Raw genomic sequence first — 20,838 nt, 5'->3', positions numbered from 1 at the left:
CTGTTCTTTTTCTGGTTTTAATCAATGATCTCTCTGACTCAATGGAAAATACTCTTTATCTCTTTGCTGATGACTCCACCCTCGGCCGTACCATTTGTCATCCCTCAGATCAGAAAGCAGCAGCTTCTTCCCTCTCTGCAGATCTGGAGAAAAATCACAAACTGGTCAAACACGTGGAACATGTCTTTCAATCCTGACAAATCTCACACTCTCACGATGTCTCTCCAAAAGGACAGTCTGAACCTCCCCCGCCCCCCCCTCACCCCCCGGTCGCCCACAACCATGCCAATCCACATTCTCAACAATCCTCTTGAAGAAGTCCTTTCAATCAAGTTTTTGTGTCTCACTATCTGCCATGATCTTTCCTGGGAAAGCCACATTTCTAAACTGGCCTCCAAAGCTAGTCACCGACTGGGCACCCTCCGTTGTGCAAAATACTTCCGAGACCCACCTCAGCTCCTGACCACATGCAAAGCTTCTGTCCGCAGCCTGATGGAGTATTGTTCTCCCCAATGGGCTGGTGCATCCCGACTCTCACATTTCTCGCTTTTACGCTGTGGAAACCAAGGCATTAAGGATCGTTGGTATGTCCCACGGTGAGGTTCAGTCTTTGGGCTTCTCAATCACTCTCTCACCGCAGGAAGGTCGGTGGTCTTTCTGTCTTCTGCTGTCTCCCCTCTGGTCTCACCCCCCCCCCCTCATATTTCTGCAGGGTGCTCAAGGTATCTGCCAGCAACTCCCTTCTGCTAAAACTCCCAAAATCACGAATTACTGCTCACCTTCACACTTTCATTCCACTTTTTTCTTGCCTTTCGAAAAAACTCCCACTCTTCCCTCCAGGTCTTCAAAACAGCTGTTCACCACCACCTCCAATCTTCCCCAATCCAAAACCACGATCTTTTCCACCCCCGTAAATGCACCACAAATCCATCTCCTTCAATCCAATTCCCTGTTTTCCTTCCCGAAAGTCCCTGTGGTGTCGATCTTGTACCCCACCCCATCCCTCTCCCTTCCACAGATCTCCGAATAGCTCTGTTCCCCACTGTTTTGCCTTTCCCTCTTCGCTACTCTTGTCTCCTGCCCACCTTGTTGTGCGTTGTGTGTTCGCTCTCATTCGAGCCTCGACAATGCACACACAAAAACAACAACATTCACTGTGGATCGAGAATCTAAGCGTTTTCAAAACAAAATTGTTTCAAAAGAGATTCCTTAAGTTACAAGAAAAAACACATTCAGGTCAGGTCAGGTATGGGAGCATGTGCCAGAACAGCTCGTCGCTGCGTCTACTTTCGGCCGGTACTCCAGGGGTCTCCATCTGGCCTTCCCCCAGGCAGATGCCAGGCCCATCCCCATCTCCTTGAGATGCTGGTCAACCTGCTGCAAACACAAGGCACGTGGTCGACCCATTGGCCACCTGCACTCAAGAGACTCCCTCGCTGAGAGAATCTGGTGAGCAGGATCAGCGTCAGGAAAACGAGCCACATGTCCAGACAGCAGCAACTGACGCTCACGGACTATGCAGGTAACAAATTTCATCCGAGTCTCTCTCAGCAACCGCTCGTTGGACACAACATCTGACCAGCGACAGCCAAGGATTCTCCAAAGAGACATGGTACCAAAGGAATTAAGTCTCCGTCTCAGATCCTTGGTCAGAGTCTAAGTCTCGCATCCATAGAGCAAGACTGGAAGCACAATGGACCTGAAGACTCGGACTTTTGACCTTCCGCACAGGTACCGGCAGCGCCACACCCCATGATCCAGTGAATCCATGACTCCCCAGGCCTGACCCGGACGTCTTTTGACCTCTGACTCACAGCCAGCAGAGACATGAATATCACTGCCAAGGTAAGTGAATCTCTCCACGACATCAACATCCTCACCACAAACAGACACAGACAGGACAGCAGCTTCTAAGATGTCATTGAAAGCCTGGATTGTAGTTTTGACCCAAGAAACCCGTAATCCCAGCGGCTCCGACTCCTCATTTCAGCACCTAGAGGGCCCCCAAAAGGATATCTAAAGTCTCCACAAAGATGACTGCATCATCTGCGAAATCAAGGTCCGATATCTTGACATTCCCAAACGATGCACCACAGCTTGATCTTTCCGACATCCTCCCTAAAATCCAGTCCATACAAGTGCTGAAAAGTGTGGGGGCCAGTGCACGCCCCTGACGAACTCCAGTAACAACTGGAAATAAGTCAGAGATGGTACCACCACATTTCACAGCACTCTCAGTACCAGAGTAGAGTTCAGAAATCAGATCGATCAGTTTTGGTGGCACCCCACGAAGACCAAGAATCCTCCAGAGGACATCCCGAATCACTGAATCAAACGCTTCAGAGATCAACATAGGCTGCAAGCAGCCCCAGCCGAAACTCTCGTCTGCGTTCGGTGAGGACACGAAGAGCAAGGATACGGTCAATCGTTGACCTCTTTGGTGTAAAGCCTGACTACTCTGGATGCTGGTGCTCAAGCAGATGGTGGCGAACCCTATCATGAATGATCCGAGCAAAGACCTTGCCCGGCACTGAGAGCAGCGTCACCCCTCGGTAGTTGTTGCAGTCTTGGCGATCACCCTTCCCTTTCCAGAGAGGGACAACAAGGCCCCTCTTCCAATCAGTTGGGATGATGCCTGTGTTCCAGGCAGAGCACAAAACTGCATGCAACGACACGAGTGCAGCATTTCCACCAGCCTTGAGAAGTTCAGCATGGATGCCACAGATCCCTGGAGCTATACCCCGTTTCAACCGGTTCACCGCAGCCCGTGTTTCCACAAGCGAAGGTGGACCACAGTTGATTGGAGGGTCAGCAACCGGGATTGTAACACCCTTGACATCCAACTCGACAGCTGGGGGATCAGCCTGGTACAACCGCTCAAAGTAACCGGCCCAGCGGGCCTTCACTTCAGACTCCTCTGTCAAGAGCCTACCACTCCCTGCTCTAACTGCAGTGCTCCGAGGGATGGGCTTGGATGAACGCAATGCGCGAATTCCCCTGTAAGCGGGACGAAAATCTGTCTACAGGTGATGCTCTACCCCCTCACAGATTCCTCGCACATAGGCCTCCTTGTCCACCCTTAGTGCACGTACAGTCTTATGCCTCAGCTCCCTGAACAGCTCAGCTCTGCCATTCAGCCTGGCCCTGCGACTCTGGTTAATGGTATCCATCGTCCCTCGAGACAAAATTCTTCTTTGCCCTGCGGTGAGTTCCAAGACATCCACCGACAACATCAAGGACGGTGGTCTTGAAGGCACTCCACAACTCTTCAGGACCCCTCAAAGCACCAAGACACCGCAAATGTCCACTCAGCCTGTTCGCAAACTCTTCAGCAACTCTCTCATCCTTGAGCTTGCCAACATCCAGCCTTGGCTGGGATGGTACCATTCTCCAGGATTTAAGGTGCAGCTTTAGAGTTGCTACAACAAGCCGGTGGTCAGTATTGAGGAACTGAGCACTCCGGTATACCCTGCAGTTCTGGATCATCCTCCAGCGACCGTCAAGGAGGACATGGTGAAGCTCCTTTGCTACACCGCCAGCATTGGAATACCAAGTCCAGCGATGAGCTTGTGGGCGCTGAAACCATGAACCAGCCACCCTAAGTCCATGACTTCTTGCAAAGTCAAGGAACTTAGTGCTATTCTGGTTCATAGTTCCTGACTCATGGGGACCAACACACACCTTTTCACCATCCCGATCAGTTCCAGTCGACGCATTGAAATCCCCCAAGACGAGAAGTGTATCTCACCTGGTGCACTGATCAACCACAGACTCTAGCGTGGCGTAGAATGTGTCCTTCACGGTGAGGTCACTCGCCTCAGTCGGAGCAAAGACAGAGACGAGGGCAATGACACCTTTCGGAGTGACGAATCCTTCGTCTCATAATACACTCGTTGACCAGTGTAAACTCAATCATCATTGGGGTCAGCTTATTGGACACAGCGACAGCAACTCCTTGGGTATGGTAACCATCAGAGAGACCAGACCAATAGTAGGTGTAACCACCCATCATTATCTCGCCGCAATCCGGTCTCCGAACCTCAGAGAGAGCTGCAATACCGATGTCCAAACGCTTGAGCTCAGATGATAAAGACAGGTGATCATCCTCTCTTAGGGATAGGACATTCCAGGCACCCACCCGAAGGGACCGCCTCAGGTTAACCCAAGGAGACCGCCGTCTGGTGGGCGACACCTCAGCACCACTCCAACACACTCTCCTGCAATCTGACCCAGGGATGTTACCCCATGGTTTCCCTCCTTTCATCAAAGATTGAGGATCCCGAAGGCTTTGCCCCAATCCCGTCATCTGGTGAGCTGCTCTGCGAAGGCAAGCTGCACAGGAGTTACTCCCACGGAGTGGGTTTTCAGATTTTTTTTGCATTTTTGTGTTTTGCGGGATGAAGGGTTTTACGGTGGCCGGAGTGCAAATCCTGCCACCAACTTCCTAATAAAAAATAACCCAACTGCAGGAGGATATCCGCAGACACAATTGGGCAGAAGATATAGATGGCCGTTGGTTCACAAGGAGCTCCTCCCCCTTTGACAGGTTTTGTTTTTAATCCTGCTGGGTGTCCATATCCAAACACCCTCCTCACCAGAAAACCTGGTGGGGGAGACGGTTTAGTCGCCGACAACCCGACCATGGAACAGGTTAGTACAGGTTTACATTCATGGTTGAACATCAAAGTACTTTCTTGACATGTTCAGGTGTATAAAATAGTGACATACCAGACTTGGGTGTTAATCCGTCATCCTGATCATGGAGGTTGCAGATATCACTGAAAGCGATTCCACGGAAACCAGGAATATTTTCCAGCTGCACATTTTGGAATCCAATAATCTTTTTGCAGAAACTGGGAAGTTCTCGAATAACATTCTCCAAGTTGATGAATAGACTTCCCAAGAGAGAAGAGCCTGCAAGCTGGACAACCTGCGGCTTGAAAAAAGATTCCACAAATTTACAGAAGTCGGCATACATTGCAAATTTAAATTTCTCTTTGGCGAGAGAGAGGAGCTCTGTTCGCAATGCATCAGAGTCTGTACAAGCTCGAAGAACCTTCTGATTCTCAATTCCAAGTACATTGATCACTGCTTGGGCTGTTTCTGCTCTCACACCTTGTGATTGGAGCCATTCCAAGAAGTTGTCCATTTCACCGATGACCTGCCAGGGACACAATGCTTATGTGAACAAAGGAAAGGTTATACATGTTATTTTCTTCACTCTGTATTTTATCCAATCAATGCAGGTGTTTGCAGTCAGTTTGTTCACCCCATGTGAGTTTGCAGGATGGACTTGAGGTAGGCACACTGACCGAGTTGTCTTGCTTGGGTTTGAATTCCGACACAACAATAAACTGTTGCCATGGTGTTTCACAGATTGGGAAAGGGATCAACGTGTGTGCCGTCCTTCAGATGAACGTTCAACTGGGCATCTCCTCTCACAGCATGAGTTGGTCGACATTAAAGATCCCATGGTGTCTTTCTCGAAGATGAGGCCAGCTATCACTGGCACGCTGGCCAAATTCCAAATTTCTTCTTGATAATACAGGGGGCACTACATCAGCGGCACAGCCACACTCACAGCGATGATGCAACCAGCAGCCACTGCAAACAAAATGAAAGATCCAAAAACGAAAGTGCCATTCCACCACTCCCACCCTCATTATTGTTTCATCAATAAGCATATTGTTACGGCTGTGGAAATTCGCATTACACCATAAAGGGCCCGCAGGTGAGATATATCTAAGTACATGTGTAGTTAGCCCAAACCCGTTGTATAGAGGGAATTTATGTGATTCATCCGGGCTGCGACACTTTGAGTAAGCCATTTTTTCTGTTCTATCTTTATTTTGAACCAACCACGTCTCAACCGCCATCACACAACAACCACGCCACCGCCACCATCTACGCTCCCATATCATCGCACCATCGCCATTCCCAAACGGCACCATAACCATCAAACCACCACCAAAAACCCTCCACCACCTTCACCTCTCTCCTTCTACGGCCATTCCAGCACCACCTGTGAACACTGAACGTCGAGCTGTCTCGGGCCCGTTCGGCGTTTGGTGCCGAGCGCACCGAGCCGCGAGCGCAAATAGCGGCCTTTCCGAGGGAAAATTCGGATCAAAAACGCTACACGCCCACTTTTCCTCCGTCCAATTTGCGAGCGCAGGGCGGCTTGGCCCCTTCTCCAGGCACGTGCGTGTGAAGTCGATATATGCAAATTCTAGGATCAGTGGCGGTTCACGCCCCCGTTTCCTCAGACCAATGGGGGAGCGTGGCTCCGCCCCCAAGGTCATTCTGATCCGAATATTTGCATACTGGCTTCTCCTGCCCGCCTATAAAAAGGCGAGCACAAGGCGAATTGGGAGTGGCAGAGTCGAGTCGGTCGAGTGAAGAGAGTGCGGAACTGAAAAGAGTGGTAGAGTCGAGTCGGTCGGGTGAGGAGAGTGCGGAACCGAGAAGAGTTGCGGGAAGAGGCAAAGGAGCTCGGGTCCGAGGCGAGAAGGACGGCGGTCGGCGACGAGGTTACGGTGTGGGGAAAATCGCTCGTCTCGTCGCGGGACCCAAGCCAGCCAGCCATTCTCCTCCCCCAGGGCATCAACAATTCCCCCTTTCCCCCGCGCTGAGATAGTGCAAAAGGGGGCCCCGTTCCCACCCCACCCCAAACGTCGTGCCAACGAAACCCGCCAAGGAGCACGGAGTCGGGGCACAGCCGCGCGGTCACATTTGCGGGTCGCCCGCCAACGCGTCACGAGGCCGTGGGTAGGACCCCCCCGGTCTCGCGGACCTGGCCGCTCCTCTTGGTCCCGCGCACATTTGGCCTACAGGCCTGTCTGCCTCCTTGTCTATGAGGGTGGCTTATTTCCTTTGCTTTTATGTAAATGTGTGTTGGCGCTGTCTGCGAAGTAAAGCTGTGTAAGTGTTGCCGTGTGTGCGCGTCGTTGGTATTAACTCTGCGTCGTTCTTGCTTTTATTGTTTTGGTTGCTTTATGTGCATTTTGACTGTATAGCTGTATATACGTGCTTTCCGTGTACTGGGAAATAAATGTGCATTGTGTGAACTGTTTTCCCGTTTCGCTTCGTCTTTTCCTAATTGAATCTCCATCCTGCTTCTCGTAAAGGGTTCGAAGTGGGTGCAAAACGCCCGGTAAATAATCTGAACCGTCGAGGTCGACGATAACACCGCTCGGTTATCCAGATAGTACGGAACGGGCCGCCCAAGCGGCTCGTGTCCGGAGTCGACCTGCGGCGAGGTACGATCGCCCGGTTTACCATCCGCATGGGTACTTCGGTAGGTCGAGTTTGGCGAACAACCCTATCCTACGCAGGTGGCCGATTGGCACGACTGTGGTGAGGTCGAAAGGCCCACCTGTGACTGGCTCCGCGCGAGAGTTCCCGGAGGGTCACGACTGAATTGTCCGTCCGGTGGGCGACGTGCCACGATCCGAGTTACGTGGCCGTCCGCACGCTGGCGGGCGCGAATTCGCAACAATATAACCAATGTCCAAAGACAAAAACGGAAATGCATCAACAGTAACACCATGATGACACAAAACAAGGATAAAACAAGCAGAAAAGACATGGTGGGGAAGAACCTCTTCTTCCTTTTCTTCTTTCTCATTTCCCTTTCATGGACAACCAGCAGGTTTAAATACAAAACCTGCCACAAGGGCAGAGAAGCTCCTTGTGAGCCAACAGCCATCCATATCTGGTGCCAACTGCATCTGCGGACATCCTCCTGCAGTTGCTTACCTTTCCTTGGAGGTTGGTGGTGGTATTTGTACTCCGACCACCACAAAACACACTGTAGTGAGTGTTGTGGTGGTGCTGAGGTGTCGTCCACCAGACGAGTCTCCTCAGGTTAATCTGAGGCGTCCCTTCGGTGGGGTGTCTGGAATGTCCAATCCTTAAGTGATGGGGATGGGTCAGGAATTTGCCTTGGGGATGGCCAGACGGAGGCCACTGGAGTACAAGTGGAAAGTTGACGCAGTGATGCAATGTGGCACATGCTTCCAATGAATGAATTAATGAATTTACCTTCATACAGTGTAAGCTCTATTGCTTGAAATCTGCAACTGCCACCACCCAGGAGCAGCCCAAGATGAACTGATGACCCACGCAGGATCGTCTTTGGAGCCCCCTCTCCATTTGTTCAACATCTGAATGCCTCATAAGGGGGTATGGGGTGGTGAGAGCAGGCAGTGGTGAGGGGCACTCAGGGCAGGCAGTGGTGAGGGGCCAGTCAGGGCAGGCAGTGGTGAGGGGCCAGTCAGGGCAGGCAGTGGTGAGGGGCCAGTCAGGGCAGGCAGTGGTGAGGGGCCAGTCAGGGCAGGCAGTGGTGAGGGGCCAGTCAGGGCAGGCAGTGGTGAGGGGCCAGTCAGGGCAGGCAGTGGTGAGGGGCCAGTCAGGGCAGGCAGTGGTGAGGGGCCAGTCAGGGCAGGCAGTGGTGAGGGGCCAGTCAGGGCAGGCAGTGGTGAGGGGCCAGTCAGGGCAGGCAGTGGTGAGGGGCCAGTCAGGGCAGGCAGTGGTGAGGGGCCAGTCAGGGCAGGCAGTGGTGAGGGGCCAGTCAGGGCAGGCAGTGGTGAGGAGGCAGTCAGGACAGGCAGTGGTGAGGGGGTAGCGATGGGGGGGGCAAGGCTAGCCTGATTGGGGGCAAGACGGTGGGGGCCAGCCTGATGGAATGTCGGTGGAAGGTTAACGAGGAATGTTACATTTTAGACCCACACGATATTTTTGAGTTTATAGATTATTAATCAGGGTTTTCATCTCCATTCAGATTATGAAGGTTAAAAATCCCACGGAACAGGTAAAGTGGGTCATCGAACCTCGTTCCACCTCCTCATTTCGACATCAATTTGTATATAAAAGTCAATAATAAAAGGTTTTTGGTAGTTTTGTTGTTAAAAAGAAGAATGAGGTTTAATTATCGTTGTAGGAAGTTTTGTGATGATGTGATTATAACACAACATGATGAATAAAACAAAACGAGTGAAAAACACCTCATTAAATTAACAATCAAACACCTCAACAAACATTCAATAAAAACTCCTTTAACTTTCCTTCATCGACGTCGTCAAGAAACAAAATATTATTTTATATTTAAATTCCCGTTTTTAGTGTTAACTAAGAATTCCCAAAATACCTCTTCCCATCAGTCCCGTCCCGACCACGAGGATCTCGATTCGAGGTTTACAGGAACAACAACCCGGAAGTTCTTCATCGTCCGCCGTTCTTATGCTTCTTCTTCTTCCTCGTGTTTACTTTTCTCCTTGTTATCACTGATCTCCACCATTGTATTTGATGGTTTTGTTGTTTTGTAAAATACTCCAAGAATGAAGAATCGAATATTCTCCAACGGTTTTATTAAACCGACATCGGAATGTTACAACCTTTGAACTATAGTTATACACCTCCTGACCTCTGACCACGAACTCCTCTCCTCATCGCTCCCTCCAGAGTCCTGTCCGTGCATAACTCCACATTTCCCCCTTTCTTTAACCACATTCATACCGCATCTCAGTGGACAACAATGACACTAATTAACTCGAAGTTGAAATGTAGTAATCGCCACAGCACCGATTAACCATAAACCAAGTAATAATAAACATGGTCACAGTTTAAATTAGTTTCCTTTTCGAATTCCCAAAGGACTTTACATTACTTCATCACATCATCTTGAGTCCAGACTGGAGGTTTCTGGTGTTGCAGATAACAGCAATTTTTGAGAGGAATCGTGCAAATGATGATGCAAGCATCAAATTAGGCACATTTGTTCTCCAGGGGATTCCAATCAAATCTGCCTGATTGGCCATTTGAAAATCCAAGATGGCGGCCATTTTTCAAGATGGCCGCCAAATTACCCTCCTGAAGGTGACTTTTTGCTTTGAAGTATTTGTAGTTGTCCGATTTGCATAATCTAGGTGTGGACACCTATGTTTTCAAGCCTGCTGGAGTGGATTTTCCTGTTTTTAAAGCCCCCTGACACACACTTTTTCTGATTTTGCACCACTTTAATGATTGTCACATGAAGCTAAGGCCTTTCTGCAACCGGGCCCTGGCTAATAAATGTTCAAAGTTATGCATACCATGCGAATGATCCTCCAGCTGCTACTGTCCACATATGCAGCTGCAGAGTGCTGTGCAAGGGAGCCCTGACTGAAAGCATTTGCATCTCCGGTTGCAACCTTTCTAACAGGAACACTTGGTCAGTTCCTGACAGCTGGCTGCAATCGGGGGTAGTGTTGTCCAACATATCTGCCACGTCTCTCCTTTCTGTGTCCATCCCCATTCAGCGGGACTGCTCGTGTCTGGACTGGAGATGGTTGCCTGGCCCCAGATGATCCCAGCCTGATAGGCTGCACGCTTTGCATGTTCTCTGAGGGCTGCCTGTGTTGGTGGATTTGAGTTGTATGGCCTCTCTTTGCAGGCAAAGAGATCCAGTCTGGCTCCGTCCACACCAATGGCTGCGCTTGATCTGTCATACTTGAGGACAACGAATCTCTCCAGCCTCTGCAGGTCAAGATCACGAATCAATGTTGGATGCTGGTTGAGATTGGTGAATGTTTCAGAAACATCATCAAAGACGTTCCAAGTGTGCCATGCAATTTTCTTCCCTTTACCACGGAAGGCAGACATGACGTCACATCCAGTGAATGCATGGAAGTGTGGGATCCCTCTAGCTTTCTCAGGCCCTATTGCAGAAACTACCTCATGGACTGGAATCCATCACACCTTGGTTCCTTGGCCAAAGGCAATCCACATGTTCTCAAGACCTCGTTCCTGTAAGGATGGCAGTGCAGATATTGCTATGACGAGTACGTCCGTGTCATTAACCTGAATGATAATGGACTTGCTACCATCCGTCGTTGCATCCCTGGCATGTACAAATATTCGAGTGTCAGCTTCTTCGTGACAACCTGGAGACACAGCATCCAGTGACTTCCTTGTGTTGCTAATGGCATCTTCTCCTTTTATGACAATGACTGTGCTTGTTGTCTGTGCTTCACACATCTTTTCTGCAAGGAAGGGAAACAGCTCAGTCTTGTTGCTGTCATCTCGAAGAAAGCTTCGCCAGTTACTTGGGGTCTTACTGGTTCCTGTCACCCTTCTTCTGATTCCTTGCCCCCTTTTCGACCTTGCCTCGGACTTCAGACTTGACTTCTTGTACACATCAAACACTACGTCCACCCTCTCGTACCTGGCACCATAGGATTCCACCTTTGGGATGATGTCTTCTTTGGCATAGTCATCAAATATCTTTGAAGTGCGTGGAGGTAGGGCATTAATAAGTGCTGAGCCATCAATGATGACTGCATCTCCCCTTGGTTCTCTGTCTGGGATGTTCACTTGCGCTTCAAGAATTTCAGCCAGCTGTGAATTCTGACATGTATGAAGCTTGCCGCTGTCACTGAGAGATGCAGGTGTGACTGATTCTCATGCTTGAAGAATTCTTGCAAGTCACACTGCCTGTTCTGGCATGAGATGAACAGTCGTCTTTCAGGACTTTCCCCTTAGAACTTCCCCCAGCTTGCTCTTGTTTGAAGAAAGAAACAATGTTTTTCTTGATTGGATGATAGAAAGGACATTCACCTTCATTCTGTAGCCCCTCCATGAATGAATGGAACTGCTCTTTACCCCGCTAGTGATGTGTAGCTACCATTTCGGCTCGAGGTGGGTCTGCAATGTTCTTCATGTCTAGTACCAGTAGGTCGGCTGATTCTTCTTGGAATGGGTTGCCCATCTCCTGCATTACTGCAGAGAGTGCTTTCACCTTTTCAAAGAAAGATTTCTGGGCACTCAGTGTCTGCTCATGGTGTCTGCTGTTGTTGTTTGCATCTTTCATACCAGACATGGCCTCATATCCAGCTACTAGACGACTCACTTCGTATCCAGCCACCATCCACCTTCGAAGTGCTGCCGGGTCTTCTGTCAACCCAATTGCTCCTCCGTCACCTTTGATAACTGCGCTATTTTGCTCGTGGGCTTGGTCGATTGCCAGCGCAGAGAATTCTCTTCTGGACTTGTGGATAACGAAGTTCCCTTTGTGAAACTCCCTGGCCACATCTGGATGTTGTTGCTCAAGCGACATCATATCTCGGAGGTGAACTGGGATCCATCCTGCATCGTTGACATTGTTATTCGCAAAGAAGTAAGGCACCAGTTCTGAAAGTGCTTCACGGTACAGGTTGAAGTCTCCTTCTCTGAATGAGCGGATCAGGGTGAATATTGTGAGTTACATGTCCAGCACCAGACTCCAGAACTGTGGACTCTCTTGCCTCCCTTGTTCACACCAATCTTCAAAGGTTAGATCTGATCTGCTAGACTCTTCAGAGCGGTTGTCATGGTATGCTTCCTTCATCAGTTTGTACAAGCTGCATGCAGTGTCTGGTGTGCTTGTCTTGTTCTGGTGACTCTGGATGCAGACAGGAAAGACTCTGCTGTACCAGATGAGGCCACCTCTGCTTCCACAATGGAACTGGTCCAGCCACTGTCCTGTAGTAGTGTTCCTATCGATCTCAGTGCAGCCATTTCTATATGAAGTCCACCAAGCATGATAACGAACTTGTCCTCTCCATATTCGGGCCACTGCCATTGTATTTGTTTTGCCAGAGCATACAACGGTTGGTCAGCAGCAATGACAGGTGTCTGCCCTGGGTTTAGGAAAGCCACTGTATCACAGACCTTCTCCATGACATGCTTGATCGTTGCAACAGAGTGAGCCTGGTCTCGCAATAGAGACATCAGTGCTGAAATGCTCACTTCAAATGGATGGCTCCTTTTCTGTGTTGCATGGTGGGCTGACCATGCGATGCAGACTGCATCAGCCACATCCTCAGTGAGGGACACTTCCTCCAACCAAGAATATTCTTCTTTCACATGTGACCAGATTGACTCGGGTGCTGGTAAGGACTGGCTTGCTCCTGGAGGAGGATTGGGATTTTTCGTAATGTATGCTGGTCTAACTTTGGTGAATGCTTGTGGAAGCTCTGGAACTTTCTTCACCTTCATTTCTGACTCCAGTTTGAGCAGCTCATGTTCATCGCCAGCATTTTCAGTGCTTGGATGTTGAAAAATGGACACACTTCTGCCATGGAAGGATGTTTGAGCTGTGGTCGCAGTCAGATTATGATCTATGTTGTCCACTGCTGCAGTTGTGAACAACTGTTTTCTCAAGACTGGGGGACGGATGACTCCATCTTCCACATACCGTGCAACAACTGCTTCTCCTGACTGGGCTGAGACTTCTCGGACTCTGTCATATGATATGCTGAGCCCATTCTCATGGAGCATGTCAACGAGTTGTCTCTTCCTCGTCTTGACAAACACATACAGGCCAACGTAGACTGAAAAAGGTGTCTCACGGTCCTTGGAATGCCTGTGGACATCCGTTCCTTCCTTGTACTTGGCAAAGCAGTTGTACTGCAGGAGCTGTGATATAGAAAGGTCAGATTTCGATGCTCCATGCTGGAGTTGGGACTTGATGTCTGCACCATGTTCGACCATGCATACAAATTGCAGAAGTGATGGCGGTACAGGCTGTTCTAGGTCTGCGTTGTGAAACATGCTGCTGAAATGCAACTTTTGATGGAGCATGTCTCGTCTTATTATCCCAGCTGCTTTCGCTAGATAAATCGCTTCACCGTACTTGGATGCTTGTGTGAGGATTGAGCCTACATCATTCTCAAAAGCCAGAAGAACGTCTCGTCCTTGTCGATGAGCTTGCGGCTTGGGGATGTGAAAAAGCAGCTGGTCCTTTAGTCGAGTAGGATGAACATCAGGCGATCAACACCAAGCTGCTCCAGCCTCTGTTTGTAAAGCATGGTCATATCAGCAAGCCTGAAAATGGGTGGATCTGTATAATGTCTGTGACCAGTTCAGAGAAAGCAATTGGATATGCTTCCTTCCAGTGCTCCTGTGCTTTATCTTGCTCCTGCGCCTTCAGGTCGTCTCGTTCTCGGTTATACAGTGCCACCAAGCAGGCAGGGTGATATTTCAGTTCTTGTGCTACAACATCTCCTACACTCAGTTTGGCAAGGAGTTTTCTATCACTGAGTGTTTTTGCACATTTCTTTATTTTCTTATTCAATTTCATTGTCATTGCTTCTCTAAGCTCACCCCCCTTGGGTTTCGCAAAGAAAACATTCTTGTGTTTTAGCTTCTTGGACCTTTTGTGGGATCTTACTTCTACTGCCCTCATCACTTGCACCTGCAGCGATTGATCTTTTTTCAGCTCTGTGTAACTTTGTGTTGTTAAATAGAAGCCTGCAACTCTCATGATATCATTCCTTGTTTTGTCTCAAGGTTTCCTCTATCCAACCACCTTCATCAAGTCTTGCAGGGTCTAGCTTGATTGGTAGTGCATTGAGTGAGTGAAACAGAGGAATATTCCATGCCAAGTTCATATACCCATCATCTCCTCTTTTGGCAGGATTGGCCTGGAGGGGACTTTAGATCTTCTTTCTTAACCTCCTGACATGGGCAACACTTGGTCCAGACAGTGTTCCCTGATTTACCAGTAGAACTCGCGTCCAGGCCAGTATGACGTTCAGGGTCGAGGGTTTATCCTTTTACCACCCTGCACATGTATAATGGACACTTTCCTGTATGGGATATAACTAGGTTTATGCATCTGCCCTACACCTAGTCCGATCGTTCATCCAGTGTCATAAGTCCCGTGCGATCTGTACACCATCCAGATAACTAAAACCCCGTTATCCTTGGCTCGGCTCTCCCGCGCTGGCACGTCCTGTCGATTCAGGTGCGGCTGCCTAACTGATCCAGGGTTGATTAGGCAACCTTTGGGACACTCGTAAGTTGTTGCAGTATGATGCCAACAATGAGGCCAACATACAATTCCTACTTAGCTGACACTGAACCCCATGCTGAGTTTCACAGCAGTGATGTCACCAATGTGCCTTGGTAGAAATCAAGAAATTGTTACTTGGCGATGAACTGGAAATGTTGATTAAAGGACTGGCAAGTGGCCTGGAATCAATCAGCACATCTGTTTCATCAACTTCGTGCACTTCGAAAATTTGGAGCTGGATGTACTCCATCACATGCAGAGACCTTCTGTGTGCTACCCTCATCTAGTTTAGCCTGTGAGCCAATGCGGTTTACCAGGGTGTGGCCGATGCCGTGCACTAGCAACTTCTTGGAGCCATGGATGAGAGTTGGGCCAGTGATGAGGACCAGTGCCAGTAGTCCATCCAAGGGATGTGGTTGACTGCTGAAACAAAGGTACGACCTCTAACACTACACCCCGACACCCCCATGCAAAAGTAGCTACCACTACATACATGTTAAGTCATGCAAACGTCTGAAAATCATAAACAAATGTGCAAAATCAGAAAAAGTGTGTCAGGGGGCTTTAAAAATAGGAAAATCCACTCCAGCAGGCTTGAAAACATACGAATCCACACTTACATCATGCAAATCGGACAACCACAAATACTTCTAAGCAAAAAGTCAACTTCCGGAGGCTAAATTGGCGGCCATCTTGAAAAATAGCCGCCATATTGGATTTTCAAATGGCCAATCGTGCAGATTTGATCAGAAAGCCAAGCAGCACAGAAATGCCAAATTTTATGCTTGTATCATAATTTGCACGATTTTTCTACTATCTACTACACTATTGCGAATTCTGTCATCCCGGCCGATCGGCACATGTTCTGATGTGTCTTGCGCTGGTGGTGAGGTGATGTCAGGAAGGAGAGACAGCTCGGCCTCATCTCTTACATTCCTTTGACAGACAGATGACAAATGAGACGCATTCCAGGTCCGTCCATCGGACAGTTTTGTACATGTAAGATCCTCTGCTCGGTAACTTGGAGGGGCACTGAAAATTTTTATTGTCCTTTTCGGAGGATGCCAGGAGATGATAAATGGGGTTTCTGGGACGCCCATTCAAATGAATGGGGGGAAAGGGAAAAACTTTCTGACCTACGCTCCAAAACTCAAAATAGGAGACTCATTTTCTCCCCACCTACCCCTTCCCTCCCACACAAGCAGAAGCTCAAATTAGGAGACTCATTTTCTCCCCACCTGTCCCCTTCCCTCCCATACAAGCAAATTAAAAATTGAGACTGAAATATTGAGACTGACTGATTGAAGTACTTCTTCCCTTTCATATTTTCATGACACTCAAAGAGCGAGCCAACAAATATTTGTCCATGTTCTACTTTAGGGAACAACTTAATTTTCTTGCAACATTCATTTCCATCGAGTATATTCACAAAGAATAACTTGGAACTTGGTTCTTGGTTTAAGTGTCTTCGTTGAGCAGAAATGAAATGATAAACTTATCTTAATGCTCTTGTTTGACCTTCTTTACCCCGGTTGTTTCTTCAACAAGACTTATTTAATTTTTTTTTTTTTTTTTGTATACCTTGGTCGAGGCTCGTATGAGAGCGAACACACAACTCACAGCAAGGAGGCATGAGACGAGAGGGGCGGGAGTGGAAGGGACAAAACAGTGGGGAACAGACACATTAGGTGAACTGTGGAAGGGAGAGGGATGGGGATGGGACGGGGAACATGGCGAAGAGAAGATGGACATTTCAGGGACTTTCAGGAAGGAAAGCAGGAGAAATGAAGGAAGTGGGCTTGGGTGGATTATCGGGGGTAGAAAAGATCGAGGATTTGGATGGGGGAAGATAAGAGGTGGTGGTGAACAGCTGTTTTGAAAGCCTGGAGGGAAGAATGGGAAAGAATAGAGTGAGGAAGTTTATTCCAAAGGCGGGAAAAAGAGGAATGAAAGAGTGAAGATGAGCAGTGATTCGTGATTTTGGTAGTTTTACCAGAAGGGGGTTGTTGGCGGACCTTGAGCGCCCTGTGGAAATGTGGTGGGGACAAATCACAGAGAGAGCAGGGGGGGCAAGGCTGGAGAGGAGTCGGTAGAAGACAGAAAGACCACCGACCAACCTGCGGTGATTGAGTGAGAGGCCCAAAGACTCAGCTTCATTGCGGGAGATGCCGAGGATCTTAAATGCCCTGGTTTCGACAGCGTGAAGCCGAGAAAGGTGGGAGGCAGGAGCACCAGCCCAGAGGGGAGAGCAGTACTCCATCAGGCTACGGACAAAAGCTTTGTAAGTGGTCAGGAGCTCAAGAGGGCCGAGGAAGGACTTAGCACGACGGAGGATTCCCAGTCGGCGACTGGCTTTTGAGGCGAGGTTGGAAATGTGACTTTCCCAGGAAAGGTCATGGCAGATAGTGAGACCTAGAAGCTTGAAAGAAAAGACTTCTTCCAGAGGATTGTTGAGAAAGTGGATGGGGGGTTTTGTAAACGGTCCTTTCGAAGAGACATAGTGAGAGTGTGAGATTTGTCTGGATTGAAAGACATGTTCCACGTGTTGGACCAGTTTGTGATTTTATCCAGATCTGCAGTGAGTGAAGAAGCTGCTGCTTGCCGGTCTGAGGGATGACAGATGGTACGGCAGAGGGTGGAGTCGTCGGCAAAGAGAAATAGAGGATTTTCCAGAGAGTCCGAGAGATCATTGATGAAAACCAGAAAAAGAACAGGGCCCAGAACGCTACCTTGAGGAACTCCAGCCTGCACAGGAAGAGGGGATGAAAGAACTCCATTTAGGGCCACACGTTGACTGCGACAGGAGAGGAAGTCTGCGAGCCATGAGTGGAGATGGCCTTGAATACCATGGGAAGAGAGTTTGGTGAGTAGGGCAGGGTGCCAGACTGTGCCAAAAGCACGTGATATGTCCAGGGATACGGCTCGGATTTCCTGTCTGGCATTGAGGACTTCCATCCATTGATGGGAGAGCAGAAGCAGCATATCCAGGGTAGAGTGACCTGGTCTGAAACCAAATTGATGATTGGAAATCAAGCCATTGGAGAAGAGGAAGGATTTCATATCTGAGGCGATGATGGATTCCATCACCTTGCTGATGATTGGGAGAAGGCTGATTGGTCTGCAGTTATAGGGATCTGTTTTTGCACCTTTTTATGCAGGGCAGTGATGTTAGAAGATTTCCAAGCAGATGGCAGATGACCTTGGGCAAATGAGAGGGTGAATAGAACAGAGAGAGGGTGAGCAAGAGCAGAAGAGCAGGCTTTGAGGACACGTGGGCTGATGCCGTCTGGACCGGTTGCAGAATCTGACTCGAGGTTTGAAAGCAAGCTCTCCACCTTGTCAGGAGAAAAGGATACAGAGTCCAGGGACAGTTGGGTGCGACTGGGTAAAGTGGGTAGAGATAGTGATGGGTTTAGGACACAAGATTTAGCTGCAAACACCGAGTTTAGACATTCAGCTTTATCACGTGTGGAATCAGCAGTGCGGCCATTTGAGGTAAGGGAGGGGATGGAGGGGGAACATACACCAGAAACAGATTTGATTAAACGCCACCAGGATTTTGAGGAGGGAGAGAGGTTTGAGAGTTCAGACTTGAGATGAGAAAGATGTTGTTTTCTGGCTCTCCTGAGGGTAGATACACACTTGTTCCGAGCTTTGTGGAAACAACTGAGATTGCCCTCAGTTGGGTTTGCTTTCCATGAGGCAAGTTGTTTCAGGACAACTGCCTCGCCACAAGCTTCAGTAAACCAAGGGCGGGAGGAAGGGTAAAACAACTGAACACGAGAGGGGATAAATCTGTGCATGAGGGAGAGCAAGTTTCTTTGAAAGAATTCCCAGGATGAGTTGATGTTTGAGAAAGTAGTGATAGGAGACCAGTCTGTAAGTTTGATGGCTGCTCGGAGACCCTGCCAGTCGGCTTGAGTGAAATGCCAGACTCGACGGCGGTGAGGTGGTTCTCTGATAACAGCCAGAGAGATGTCCACTTTGACAAGGACGTGGTCAGAAGAACCAATTGGAGCGAAGGAAGAGCAGCAGATATTGTCAGGGAAATTTGTCAAAATCAGATCCAGAAGAGATGGAGTACCATTGGTTGAGATCCGGGTCGGGAAGTTGACCGATTGAGTCAGTCCCAATGAGTCGCAGAAAGCTTTTGCTGAGGTGCCATGGCAGGTGAGAGAGGTACCCACACCTAGCCAACTGGCGTGATGACAATTGAAGTCACCACATAAGAGGAAGAGAGAGTTTGGATGACAAGATAGAAGATGGTCCATGTTTTCGGATAGTGAGGTGTAGATGGAGTCGTCACTGTTCGGTGGACGGTACAGTACACATATAAACATGAGGTGGGAGTGGAGGGGAAGCCGAAGCCAGAGGTATTCCTGGGGGTGTGGGGGAGTGAGAGCAGTGCATGGAGAGTGAGGAATAGAGTCTTTGATGAAGAGAGCAACACCTCCACCAGGACGAGGCTCAGGTCTGTCATACCGTAAGAGGGAGTAACCAGGGAGAGATACTTGGGAGTCAGACACGTCTTGGGAGAGGAAAGTTTCTGTTAGGCAGATAATGTCTGGTTTGTCAGTGGCAACCTGTATGGAAAGATCTGAAAGGTTTGAGCGAAGGCCCCGGATATTTGAGGTCCACACTTTTAATGAAGAGGAAGGGGAGGAGGCTTTGGGTGCAGGAGGTGGAGGGGGTGGGGAGAGTAGGACAAGGGACGAGGGGGCAGGTAAGGAGGGTTGCTGAAGGAGTGTGGGGTATTGCAGAATAGCGAGGGGAGGGGGCCGAATGAGGAGGAGAAAAGGCTCTGTGGTGCTGGGGGAGAGGGGGGACAAGAGACAAGGAAGAAGGCAGTTGAGGATTTGAGGAGGTGGAGTGAAGAGATGGAGGTGAGAGGGCAGTGGAGGGAGGCAGGTTGGTGGATGAGAGGGGGGCAACTTTGAGAAGGAAGAGTGAGGGGGATGAAAGGTGGGAGAAAGGTGAGGGGGGAATTTTTGAGAGAGGTGAGAGGGAGGCTTGGAGGGAGAAGAGTGGGATGGTTGCTTTGAGAGTGAGAGTGAGGGATGAGGGGGGTGAGTTGGCATTGAAGTTGGAAAAAAAAGAATGGTTGATGGAAAGCGAGCATCCATGGCAAACTGTGGTTTTTAAAAGTTTTAGGTCAGAGATGCGATTTAACACAATTCTTGATGGATGCAATGAAGGCGAATTCAGAGCATGGAGAGAAGAAGCGCTGTAATAGTTGGATTTTTTAGGCAAGGAATGAAGGAGAGCTCGAAATGAGAGCAGTTTGTTAAAATAGCAGAAGAGTAGTGCATTGTGAAACAGTAAAGAGTACCACATGTGTGAGAGAGGAAGATGAAGCATTATAAGATCGTTTTTGTTGTTAAAAATAATGTATGAGAGAGTTCAACAGATAAGGTCATGGAAGTGTAAAAAAAAAAAAAAAATCGAGGAAGAAGACGAGGAGGAAGTTAAGAGGAAGAAGAAGAAGCAGAATCGGGAGAAGGTGAGCGTGTTGTTGTTGTTGTAGGGTTTTTTTTTTTTTTTTTTTGAGATAAGAAAGAGATTAGTTGGGAGAATGGGGGATGTTTGGAAAGTGGGGAGGATCAAAATTGAAGGTAATGGGGAGGATAGAAATTGAAGGTAATGGGGAGAAAAAGAAAAAAAAAAAAAAAAAAACGATCGAACACCGAGTGGAACCGGTAGGCCTCAGCCTATGCCTCGGCTTCAAGCACAGGCAAGAACGTCGACAAAAATACTCACAAAATAGCACGATTTTTGAAACAAAACCGAACTAGCAACACACAGTAACATGTAGGTTTGAAAATTAAACAGTTAAAACGGGACAAATAACAACCGGAAACTTAGCTTTGAGAACGTCAGCAGGAAGCCCCGAAGGAGACCTCTCGCTGCTCCAAAACCGGAACCGGGATTCTTTATGTTTTCTCACATTCTTTATGTTTCCCATTTAAATACCAAGGCTGATTACATCTCCACTCAATTATTTGGTTATTGCTTCGTTCTATCATTTA

The 20,838-nt window shown here is 48.7% G+C and overlaps 1 protein-coding gene across 1 annotated transcript in view; it reads right to left on the bottom strand.

The window, feature by feature from the left end:
• Positions 1–9,414, bottom strand: part of LOC147021008 (uncharacterized) — a 106,072-nt gene extending 96,658 nt beyond the window's left edge. Inside the window, 4 exon segments of the mRNA XM_085893555.1 lie at positions 4,729–5,161; positions 5,313–5,604; positions 8,044–8,173; positions 9,149–9,414. Coding sequence (XP_085749681.1) covers positions 4,729–5,149 — 421 coding nt within the window. The 5' untranslated portion in view covers positions 5,150–5,161; positions 5,313–5,604; positions 8,044–8,173; positions 9,149–9,414.
• Positions 9,415–20,838: the final 11,424 nt, after the last annotated feature.

This window comes from Eptatretus burgeri, chromosome 8 (genome assembly GCF_056783735.1).
Source record: "Eptatretus burgeri isolate ZD-2024b chromosome 8, Ebu_testis_v1, whole genome shotgun sequence".
Taxonomy (NCBI): Eukaryota; Metazoa; Chordata; class Myxini; order Myxiniformes; family Myxinidae; genus Eptatretus; species Eptatretus burgeri.
This window is presented reverse-complemented; position numbering and strand designations above follow the sequence as displayed.